The 12,741-nt window shown below is 38.3% G+C and overlaps 1 protein-coding gene across 4 annotated transcripts in view; it reads left to right on the top strand.

The window, feature by feature from the left end:
• mipol1 (mirror-image polydactyly 1) overlaps positions 1 to 12,509 on the top strand; it is a 170,870-nt gene extending 158,361 nt beyond the window's left edge. For all 4 annotated transcript variants that reach the window (XM_033027131.1, XM_033027128.1, XM_033027130.1 and 1 more), the window contains 2 exons: positions 2,160 to 2,390; positions 10,903 to 12,509. In XM_033027131.1, the coding sequence (XP_032883022.1) occupies positions 2,160 to 2,390; positions 10,903 to 10,969 (298 nt within the window). In that variant the 3' untranslated portion in view covers positions 10,970 to 12,509. The remainder of the gene's footprint in view (positions 1 to 2,159; positions 2,391 to 10,902) is intronic.
• The last annotated feature ends 232 nt before the right edge of the window (positions 12,510 to 12,741 follow it).

Here is a 12,741-nt window from a genome sequence, read left to right as displayed (position 1 = left end):
ACTCCCCTTCTCATTCCCATGCTGGCTTTGTTGCCCTGGGCCTGCTCCACTGACAGAGTGAGACGGCACACAAATTGGAGGAACAGCACCTGATACTTTGTTTGGGTAGCTTACAACCCAGCGGTATGAACATTACATTTTCTAATTTTGGGTAACTTCTATACACACTCCCCTCCTCTCTCCCTTCGCTTTTTCCTCATGTGTCCCCCCGCCCAGCTTTTGCCCACTTCCTCCACTGAAAGTCAGTAAACCAGTTACATAGTTTGCACCGATGTATCCCTCTTGGTCACATCATCCCTAGCCGACAGGCAGCCTATCCGGAAACCTCCTTGCCTCCCGGCCCTAGTTTGTCCTGTGTCTTTTTTTGCTTCCAATTTTCTCCCCCCACCCCACCCCCAATGCCCACCACAATCAGTCTGAAGCAGGGTCCTGACCCGAAACTTCGCCTGTCCATTTCTACAGCATCCAGAGATGCTGCCTGACCCGCTAAGTTACTCAAGTGTTTTGTGTCTATCTATGGCCAGTAAGGTCTAGCTATAAGTTTTTATGATGTGCAGAAGTGTAGTCCACACAACCAATTCTGGAAATGATCAAACATTATCTATTCCAGAAGAAAATTGGAAGAACCTCTTGCGTATCCTTATGTTGTTTTCTGAAAAATGCCAAATCACACTCCAGCTCCCTGACTTTTACCACATCCAGCTGAAATCTTTATTTGTGCGTATAAATGCTTGTATCATGTAAACATGTGTGCAAGATTCCCTTCTCATCCATTGCACATTGAATTTTTTAACCTTGCTTTCTCAAAACTGGCCAATCAGGCAGTTTAGGAAGGGGTTAAGTGATCCAATAAATTATGAACTATTCACTAGAATTGACCAGTTCTGATGAAAGCATATCAACCTGATACAGTAATCCACTTTCTCTCTCTCGTTATAGATACAACCTGACCTGGTTATTTCCAAAATAGTATTTTCTTTCAGATTCTTTGCAACTGCGATATTCTTTTTCTCATTGATTTTCAGCTCTCTCCTCTCGCAATCAACTCCCCATATTTATATGTCCAAGCAGATTAGCTGAGTAACAAACTTTCATCACCCTTTGAGAAGGGAGAAGGGAGAGAAGGCAGGTACGGGATACTGAGTTGGATGATCAGCCATGATCATATTGAATGGCGGTGCGGGCTCGAAGGGCCGGATGGCCTACTCCTGCACCTAATTTCTATGTTTCTATGTTTCTCAGCCAGCATCTTGGGAGCAACACTACCTGTGGTCATTCTAGTGTCATTTAATCACCTCCCCTCCTGCTCTCCACCCTCTACCGCTGCATTGCGTAAGACACAATTTATTGCTCATTATTTAGTGATCTTTATCTGAAGATTTAATATTTTATAAAGAGGGAAATGTAAAATGTATCCAAAATACAAATTCCATCCTAATAACTCGGCTGACTGGAATGCAGGGAGCATTTCAACCAGTATCCAAGGGTAAAGCCTAGGTTTGATACAATCATGGCATTTAACAGGCTTTTGAATAGGCACGTGGATATGCTGGGAATGGAATAGAATGGAATGGAATGCTATTTATTGTCATTCAAACCTAGGTTTGAACGAAATTACATTTACTACAGTTTTTTACATTACAAAAAACCCCAAGATCCACACTTAACACAGTTTACATAAACATCCATCACAGTGAGTCTCCAACACCTCCTCACTGTGATGGAAGGCAAAGTCTTATCTCTTCCCTTTATTCTTCACCCGCGGTCCAACTGCAGCGTCTAGGAATGAAGGGATGAAGGGATATAAATTATGTGCAGGTTGATAAAAGTTGGTCTTGACACTTGCATCTTCGGAACTTGCATTATGGGCCAAAGGGCCTGCTCTTGTGCTGTACTGTTCTATAATATTTAATTTTTTTATTTTGTTATCTTTAATTACATTATGACAAAATGAAGAAGCAAAGTTTATAAACACCATCTTGCCATGCATCATAATATGTTTCATGTTTAGTTCCACCAGAAGGATCTTCACTGAAAAACAGTTTAAATATGTAGACGTGTACACATTGGTTTGTATAATTTGCAACAATATCAATAGATATATCATTTTTTAGATTTAACAAAAAATCTACTTTTTAAATATGTTTATATTCTTTCAGCTTACATAAGTCATTATCTCAAGAGGCCTCTCTCACAGACCAATTCAACGTTACCCTGGATACTTATGGCGATGCTTTGCGTGCCAGCAAAGGAATGATATCAACCACTCACCAACAAAATGAAGATCTTGCAAGCCAGCTACAATTAGCCATGGCAGAACACGCAGACATGGAGATTAAACTGCAACAAGCTTTGGAAGCAAAAAACGAATTAATTGAAAAAGTTCAGAAGTGAGTACTTCGATAATTTTTTTAAAGTTGGAAGTATGCTTGTCTTTAATTCCTTAGTTCCTTTGTATGTGGGCATGTGGCTTTTGACAAGGTCCCGCACGGCAGGCTAGTCAGGAAGGTTAGATCACACGGGATTCCGGAAGAGTTAGCTAATCAGATACATAATTAACAATGTTAGGAAGCAGGGTGGTGATGGAAGGTTGTTTTTTTGGACTGGAAGCCTGTGACTAGTGATGTGTTACAGGGATCGTTGCTGAGCCCATTATTGTTTGTGATTTACATAAATGATTTGGATGACAATGTACAAAACATTTTGCAGATGCCACTAAAATAGATGGTATCAAAGACACTGAAGAAGGATATAAAAATTACAATAGAGTCCTGATCAGCAATATACTGCTTAGTTGAGTTTCACACTAACACGCAAGTCATGTATTTGAGTACTACATCTGGATTTAAGGACACAATGCAAACTGATACTGTTATACTATTGTGAAATTCCTGTATTATCAGGTTTTGAGTAGCTGAACACTGCTTTTGGATATCTTGTGTTTATTTGTTGTCACGATGCCCAAGCCTCTTAAAAAAATGGCTTCCAGACAAGCATACTTCCAACTTTTAAAAATGGCTTCCATTTTTTAAAGAATCTTTTCGGCAGATAATCATTTAAGTGCAATCACATTTAATAAAGATGTGAAGATAAAAGTTACAGTAAAGACTGGAAGTAAATGTTTGCTTCTGGTATGGAATGTAAACTTATGTTCTTGATGTCCCAGTAAGTTAAGGAATAATTTAAAGAGTAAGGTCCCACATTTCTTCTGAAATGTGAACTTCATTTCAATTAGCATCCCCAGCCCAAAATAAATGGTGCTGTTTGATAAATCTGATGGGTTAAATTGGCCCCACAGCTAAGTAATAGCAGATCTCTAAATAATCTTATACATGAATTTGGGACATTTGGGAATATGAAGATGAGAACTATTTTCTTGAAACTTACAGTTCTAACAATATTTCTTGCTATTTTTAGGTTAAACTAATTGGGGAATACTAGTTGTCACTTTCTCACTTGGAAAAATGTATAAAAAACTAAAATGGAGAAAGTGGGAATTTCCGACATTGTTGTCTTTCAAAACTCGAAGAATAAACGGGAATTAGAAATTTGGTGGTGGATTTGTGTGGAAAGGAAATAATTATCTCTGTACTAATTTTGCCAGTAGCCCCAAACTAACTTGTAATTTCCAGCAACTAATTTGGGAAGTAAATTCTATGATGAGGTTTATTTCCATGGCATTGTGGCCGCACTGTATTTTCCATCATAGTTTGGGAACATGTCAATGTGCATGCAATGGCACTGCTAGAAAGTAATTAAAGTAATTGCTCAAGTGGAACAAAAGCGTGGAAGAGCCAGATTCACAAGACCTGATCTCCCTTTGCACCAAGGGTAATTAACAAAGTGTTAAGAGGTGTATCTGTTGCCAACATCAACAGAGATGTACAGGAATATTTTACTGTGGAACATGCAGCCTGAAGAAACTTTGTACAATTAATGTTGGCATTATTGAAGAGCTTATGAAGCCTTTGTTTTGCCGTGGATCGAGATGGTTTCAAATCTTATATGCCAGATCAATTGTAGCCATCAGTTGTTTGTATCACAACCCATATTAAGTAATTTCAAATAACAAGTAAGTTTACCAGTAAGCATTCCTGTGTTCTTGTTTCTAGTAGGTGAAGCAATACAGCACGGATTAAAGTGCAGTGTTATACTTTTCAAGAAAAATATAGGCTACTCACAACTCGTGACAATCTCAGCAAGGACCTCATTACCTAAACTTGTTGTGCTCTCCGCCCCACACTAATTCAGTTTGGATACAGAGAGCTGACTGAGTAGATCATCACCCACTTATTATGAAACAGAATGAGACCATGTTGACTGCAAGTAAAACAATTGCTTCACTTCAAACCCCACTCCTTTTAATCCCCAATAATGCTGCAACTTTTTCTCTCTACCAAGCCCACCACTGTTCCCTTTGATTATTTTACCACTTTCAACACCACACACAAATAATTTACAGAACCTAATTAATCTAATTGGGTGAAAACTAAGCATCTGGAGGAGATCCACACGATAACAGGACAAACCCGCATTCGCTATGCCGACTGCATTTAAAATCAGGATTGCAGTCAGTTCCCTTGAGCTGTGAGGCAGCTGTGCTAACTGCTGCACCATCATGCCATCCAGATTCTGCAAATCTCTTCATAAATCCAAAAAAAACTCAGAAACGGCCTGACCTGCTGAGTTCCTCCAGCATTTTGTGTTTTATTCATAATACAAGTAAGTCTTGGGATCAGATTCTGAGTCCTTCCCTGAACATTCTGAACACCCACCACTGCCAAAGGATTCTGCAAAATCTCTAAACCACTTATCTGTAATTAGCTTTTTGCCCAGGGTCACAACTTATGAATGAAGTTCAGGTTCTTATACCAGCCAACCTGGCGCAAAGCTGAAAAATCCAATGCAAAGTCAGTAATCTGTCATTGTTCTAACTAGTGAGTCCAGCAAAAAGTAACAGACCAGGTTAGAATTGCACAATTGATCACCCGTGCATGAGGATTTAAGACTGTGTTGTGCATGGTAGAGAGCTGCCAGTTCCCTTTAGAACCATCAACAAAAGGTAATCATGGTCCAGTACTACTGTGGAATTGTGCCAGCTTCGACAGAAAGACCTGAGCTGTGATAGTCATTGACCGAGACAAATCATACACTTGCCGTATTATTGACAACTGCCCTAACTTCTAATCAACCATTTGTGGATAATCTGTTAACTTTGATACTTTTGAGACTTTAGTATTGATCAGATTACTAGAAATTGTCATTCAATTGCTTTAACATGGTAGGGCTAGTGTTTTCGTATTACTATCTCTCCTTGGAGCAGGACATGAAAATGGCATTGACTGTGGTCCTATATTTGAACACAGCGTCTTTCTTGACATAAATATATAACATTCACTCGATGTTCAGTTATCTCCCTGAACTTTGCAAGAAAGATTGTCAAGGCAGATGAGAAAATAACAGTTTTATTTTAGGTGAGGTCCCATTTATTGCCCACCCCTAATTGCCTTTGAACTGAGTGGTGCATTGGACCATTTCATTAGACAATTAAGAGTCAGTCATATTGCTCAGGATGTTTGAAAGAATGTTTGTGAACCAGATAGATTTTGAAAATAATTTGGTAGTATTGTGGACACCATTATTAATACCATTGTAAAAAGTCTTGCTAAATTCCATTGAGTCAAAGTCCACTGCCCTGCATTCATCAACACTCTTGCAGAGATGTGCGGTCAGGGGAGGCAGAGTCTCACCTGTCATACTCCCAATGAAAATAGCTGTTAAGAAAAGTAAAGAAAAATAATAATAAAATTAAATAAATTTAAAGATTTTTCCACTTATCTGCGTTATAAATGTCATTTCTATATGAATCCAATCATTTTGATAGTAAAAACCACAAAATTTTCACAGCTCCGCTGCAAATACATGGAGAGATGAGAGGTGAGGCAGCGACGAGCTGAGCCTCCCCTCTGATTGCACAAGCCCTCAGAAACTGCATGGAGCGCGGACAATAAGCGTGTGCCTGTTACTATCTCTATGTATGTCACCAAAGTAATGTGTGTAAATCCCTTCATTACATGTCCTTACCTTCCATAGTCCAGGTAACGTATTTCACATATAAAGATATCAAATTTGGGCTCGCTGGTCTCACATAAAACTGCATTGAAAAAGCTCCAGGGGAGGCAGCGATCACATCTGCCTCACAAGGGGGCGTGTATTGAGCCCAGTGGCGGAAGTGCGAGAGTCAATTACGTAGGCTCAGCCCATGTAATTGACGCTACCTCACTCTCCCTCCACGCTAGCTAGCTTCAGCAGCGGCGGCACAGCCCAAAGATCATGGAGCGGAACAAGATACGCCACTTGGGAAGGTAGACTTTGTCGGTACATTGGCAGCAGCTTCCTATAGTAGATAGCATAGGTGGTGAGAGCAGGTATTGAGGGGGGTTGTTCTGGAATGCCAGAATCAACCGTTGAGCCTTCCCGAGGTGTCATGAGCCGATCTCAAAGAATCACCAATGAAGGGAGGTGCCCACTTGATAACCCCAATGATATACTTGCATCTACATGATTCTTTTTTTTTAAGAGCTAATTAATATGTAGGTAGGTTTTTTTGCATATGGAGTCATTTATTGTAAGTTGGTGTATTTAGTTAGATAATACTTCGGTTTTGGGCCTGGTTTTCTTAGTTGAGCGCTTATCCTGGAGTTATAGCACCTACTTTGTGTTTTAATTGTAATTTATCATTAACCATTCCTCTGCCCACTTAGCCAATTGATCAGGATCCTGCTGTAACCTTTGATAACCATCGTCAAAGCACACGGCATTGGGGGTTCAGTATTGATGTGGATAGAGAACTGGCTGGCAAACAGGAAGCAAAGAGTAGGAGTAAACGGGTCCTTTTCACAATGGCAGGCAGTGATTAGTGGGGTACCGCAAGGCTCAGTGCTGGGACCCCAGCTATTTACAATATATATTAATGATCTGGATGAGGGAATTGAAGGCAATATCTCCAAGTTTGTGGATGACACTAAGCTGGGGGGCAGTGTTAGCTGTGAGGAGGATGCTAGGAGACTGCAAGGTGACTTGGATAGGCTGGGTGAGTGGGCAAATGTTTGGCAGATGCAGTATAATGTGGATAAATGTGAGGTTATCCATTTTGGTGGCAAAAACAGGAAAGCAGACTATTATCTAAATGGTGGCCGACTAGGAAAAGGGGAGATGCAGCGAGACCTGGGTTTCATGGTACACCAGTCATTGAAAGTAGGCATGCAGGTGCAGCAGGCAGTGAAGAAAGCGAATGGTATGTTAGCTTTCATATCAAAAGGATTTGAGTATAGGAGCAGGGAGGTTCTACTGCAGTTGTACAGGGTCTTGGTGAGACCACACCTGGAGTATTGCGTACAGTTTTGGTCTCAAAATCTGAGGAAGGACATTATTGCCATAGAGGGAGTGCAGAGAAGGTTCACCAGACTGATTCCTGGGATGTCAGGACTGTCTTATGAAGAAAGACTGGATAGACTTGGTTTATACTCTCTAGAATTTAGGAGATTGAGAGGGGATCTTATAGAAACTTATAAAATTCTTAAGGGGTTGGACAGGCTAGATGCAGGAAGATTGCTCCCGATGTTGGGGAAGTCCAGGACAAGGGGTCACAGCTTAAGGATAAGGGGGAAATCCTTTAAAACCTGAGATGAGAAGAACTTTTTTCACACAGAGAGTGGTGAATCTCTGGAACTCTCTGCCACAGAGGGTAGTCGAGGCCAGTTCATTGGCTATATTTAAGAGGGAGTTAGATGTGGCTAAGGGGATCAGACGGGTATGGAGAGAAGGCAGGTACGGGATACTGAGTTGGATGATCAGCCATGATCATATTGAATGGCGGTGCAGGCTCGAAGGGCCGAATGGCCTACTCCTGCACCTAATTTCTATGTTTCTATGTTTCTATGTCACCCATTTCAGTGTCATCTGCAAACTTACTAATCTTGCATTGTACATTCTCTTCCAAATCGTTGATATAAACCACAAACAGTAAAAGGCCCAGTGCCAATTCTTGAGGCATACCACGTGCCCCAGGCCTCCATTCCAAAAAAGAATCTTCGAGCTTCACTCTCTGCTTTCTTCAATGAAGCCAATTTTCTATTCAGTCAGCTAGCCAGAGCAGCCTACCATGGCGGAACCTTGTTAAATGCCTTGCTGAAATCCATGTACATATCTTCTACAGATCTGCCCTCATCAACCTTTTTGGTTACATGGGCCTTAGGGCCAGAGTTAAAATCCAAATGTCCATTAGTATACAGTCATCTCATGTTGGTAATAGAAACATAGAAAATAGGTGCAGGATTAGGCCATTCAGCCCTTCGAGCCTGCACCGCCATTCAATATGATCATGGCTGATCATCCAACTCAGTATCCGGTACCCGCCTTCTCTCCATACCCCCTGATCCCTCTAGCCACAATGGCCACATCTAACTCCCTCTTAAATATAGCCAATGAACTGGCCTCAACTACATTCTGTGGCAGAGAATTCCACAGATTCACCACTCTGTGTGAAAAAATTAATTCTCATCTCGGTCCTAAAAATTCTCATCTTACCCTTATCCTTAAACTGTGACTCCTTAAACTGTGACCCTTATTCTGGAACTTGTAATGTGTTCTTGCTCCACCAGGGCCATTGGAGTGTTGTGAAGACACATATTCAAGCTTTCTCCACCCCACCAAGCTGCCTATTTCTCCATTTGGCCAATGGATTTCCATGGCCCAGTTACTCACAGTAGGATAAAACTACCAGCTTCATTCGTATATTAATTACTAACTCACACAAGGAGAGATTTTGTTACCCAACTAATCCCTAGCAATGATACTTCAATTTGAATTTATCAACATAATTTGGAAATTAATAAAAGGAAGAAAAAGTTGATCTGATTTTGTTTAATGTCATTTGTCTTTGCTAAAGAAAATGTTGTTTAAAGTGTGGAGGGAACTGTCTGACTTTCTTGACAATTATTACATTTTAGTGACAAATTGAAAAAAAAAGTGAACAACCCTAAATTGTTGAGCTGTATTATGAAACACAATCATAAAGTAAACGTTGATCCCGCAACCTTTCTTGGCGATACATTGCATAATACATAAACATATAATTTAAAAAATAACATGCCCTTGGGTTTCAAAAGGCAGGACATAATTTGTTGTAATTTCGAAATGAAAATACTTCTCAATTTTAAACTTAAAAATGATATTTAACACTAAAGTCTTAGTTATATGGGTACAATAATGTAAAGTGAAACTGTGGTTCTTTGAAGTATATATATACATAGTTAAATTATTGTGCAAATTTAGGCAACATTTTGAAATATTTCACTTGTTTTTCTTAAACCAATGTTATTAACATGGAACCTATTTATTTATCTCAAATGTATTCATTCGTTTCAGAATTATTCCAGAATAATGTGCAATTCTTGTGGAAAAAATCAGCAATCAGTAATAGCCACTGGCAGCCCTCAGCCTGTCTCAATGAGATCCAGCAATGTAGATGGGGAATGGAAGGAATATGAAATAATTGCACCTCAACGTGAAATGACCTCTTAACCTTAAAATCCATGAGAGATTGTGTGGGTTGTAAGGGGGAAGTTCTGACACTCTTTCTCACAGCTCTGAGAAAAATGTGATTGGAACCAAGTATTCCTATGTAATGTCACTTGGCAAAAGAACCCATAAGGAAAAGGGAATTTAACACATTGGTGCAGAATGTTGTTTCATTGATTGAAGCTGAGGAGAATGGAGTCGACCACCTTGGCAATGAGAAGCGAGTTTCTTTCATTAAAATGGAACATTGTATCTATAGCTACTCTCCCAAAATTTAAATCTTCAGGATTTATTTGGTTGGATAGAGGGGAGTTTTGCCTTTGAGGAACAAAGTATAATAGACTTTTGATTGTTGCCCACAGATGGAAATATGAACATACACATTGTATACCAAGAGCAGTGTCAATTTTAGAAATGTTCTGACAATCCTGGAAAATAAATTGTTCATTTACATGTCACATTGTCCTCGGCCTTTTCTATTGGGTATTTATATTTGTAAAATAGTTCTATTACATCATTACTCTTGCACTGATCAATTTATGGCTGTCTTGTTCAAACTATTCAACAACAAGCTGTTATGTTACTGGTTGTAGAGATAGCTTGTTGCAGCAGCTTCTATGCACAGGTTTTACTGGTAAATCAATATATATGAATGCACAAACTTTCATCTTCCATCTAATAGTTTTAAGCAAACTGTAAATGAACATGAATCAAGGTATTCCTGTGGAATGCAATAGATGGTAGGTTTCAATGCGTAGGTAACATTGCAATATCCACTGCCCTTTGACAATCATATTGTATACCACCACATGGTGTGTGACAAACAAAAAGATGACTGATACTTCCACGTAGACATTTTTCAATGTGCAGATATTTGTACTTAAAAAATGCATATTGCAATGCATATTTCATGCCTAAATATACATTGAAATAAATATCAGGCTTATTTTTTAAGAAATTATTTTGACACAAAAAAACTGAGGGTTTTTTTTTAATTGCATTAAGATTGTCAACAGTTTTACTAAGATGTTTTGGGAATTTAGTAAACTATGATGTATTACTTGAATTTAGTAAAAATAATTGTATACAAAAGAAACATTTTCTGGAGAGTTTTAACGAACAACTCACTCACTTATCTGTTCTAAGAATAGTAACGGTCTGAGAAACAAAATGTAGAGATGAGTTTGTATCCTGGACCAGTTTCTCTGTTGCACAGTACATCTTTGTTTTCTAATGACCACCAGGCAAGCTTCTCCTCTGTGCAAATATTGTCACTTTCAGCCTATGAATTTCTAATGTTGGTTCCTCTTCTTCCTATAGGTTGGAACGCCTAGTAGATGTCCTGAGAAAGAAGGTTGGAACAGGGAACATCAGGACAGTGACCTGATTGAGTTAATAGTCACATCTGGCAACCAGGCTGCTCTATTCATCTCTACAAATAAAACCTCCCGGTCTTAGGAAAGACGTTGTAATTAGCACATTGAGATAACATTCCCAACAATTAGCAAAATCTGTATTTTTTAACGTGGCAACTTAGAAATATTCTATATTAATGAGGCTTGTAAACATGCAAAAGAGATGTTCAGATTCACCAGCTTTATCTGGAATTTGATAAATACATATTTTCATGCTTAATTAAATGTTATTCAATTTATTACATTTGTAAATAAGTATTGCATTAATTCCAGTATAAATCCATAATAATGCTCACTTCATTAATGACTGGAAACAGGACAATAGCCAACACATATATTCTTGTGTGAACCTAAATTAGAATGTTGCAGATTGATATTGTTTGCTCTTTGATGTTTAGCTTTGTTTTAACATGATGTGTATGAATCAGTATGAATGTTTTTTTTTTCTAATATATAATGTTTGTGGTAGTTTATTGCAGTATATTGTGTAACAGGTGCATCTCCAGAACAGTAAAGTTAATTCACATTTTTAATTTGTTCAGAATTTGCATCAAAACCCGCTGTAGTAATGAAATAAAGAACAATGTACATTTAGTAATACTGAGTGAACTTTGACTTTTGGGGTGTATTGGATTGAATTGTGAGTTTTGCATCATGGATTGATAGATATTGTATTAACTATTCTTTTAACTCACACCATTGACTAAATTAATTCAAGAATTCATTATATCATCGATGATTGACATATTTTGAAGTAATTTAAAGACTACCCAGAAAGACAGAGAATAGATTCGATTTGGTAGACAGTGAAAATGCAATTGATAGTTGGAGATATTGTAGTAAGTTCCCACTCTATTAACGTGAAATTGGTAACAATTAGTAACAATTAGTCCATAACTGTTCGTGTAAGAAATTTAGATTTCTAAAATGTGTGACATTTTTAAGGGTTTTAAAGATAATGAACAAGGTACTTTAACGCCCATGATCAGAGTAAAATTAGCATGTTAACAAATTCAAATTTATGCGGTACATGTAAATTTATAGCTGTACCATCTAAGAATTGGTTTGCCAGGCATGTGCTCTAATTATGTGAAGGCACGGAGATTTTTAAATTATCAGCACCACCAACGGTAGAGCTAATAAACGATTACAAAGAAATCAAAGGGGAGAACGATCATACGTGGGATGTTGAAGTACAGTTCTGCAGTTGTGTTTGATTCGTGTAGGTTTGTTGCTGTTACTCTGTTTGCAAAAAGAGCAGTCCTAGGCAAAATATGCAATGATTTATTAAAGAGAAGATTATTAACGCAACTGGAGTTGGGAAGGGCACGGGAAAATGTATTCATTTTTCCATGCAACTGGTCATTATCCTAGTTTAATCTATTAGATGAAAGATTTAAACTTCTTCTGCGCAGTTTATAGCGTTCTTACAAAACCAGCACATGTGTATCTCAAATAACTCCATGGATGTTATGTGGTTATCGAATAAACAATTGACCAGTTATGTTCTAATGTTGTATCCGACAAATGTCTTTTTGTTTCTTAATGTGAAAGAAAATCAAGTTAACGGGACAGGTTGGTGTCTGAAAGTTCTGCTTCTTACCAATACAATTGGGAATCACGTTACGATTTTGATTTATATTAATAATAATCAGACGATATGTTTTCAATGCAGTTGTCAAATTGGATAGAAACCATTTATAACAGCGATATTTAGAATTAGGGAAGGTGGAGAAATCTCGAT

Source organism: Amblyraja radiata, chromosome 9 (genome assembly GCF_010909765.2).
Source record: "Amblyraja radiata isolate CabotCenter1 chromosome 9, sAmbRad1.1.pri, whole genome shotgun sequence".
Classification (NCBI taxonomy): Eukaryota; Metazoa; Chordata; class Chondrichthyes; order Rajiformes; family Rajidae; genus Amblyraja; species Amblyraja radiata.
This window is presented reverse-complemented; position numbering and strand designations above follow the sequence as displayed.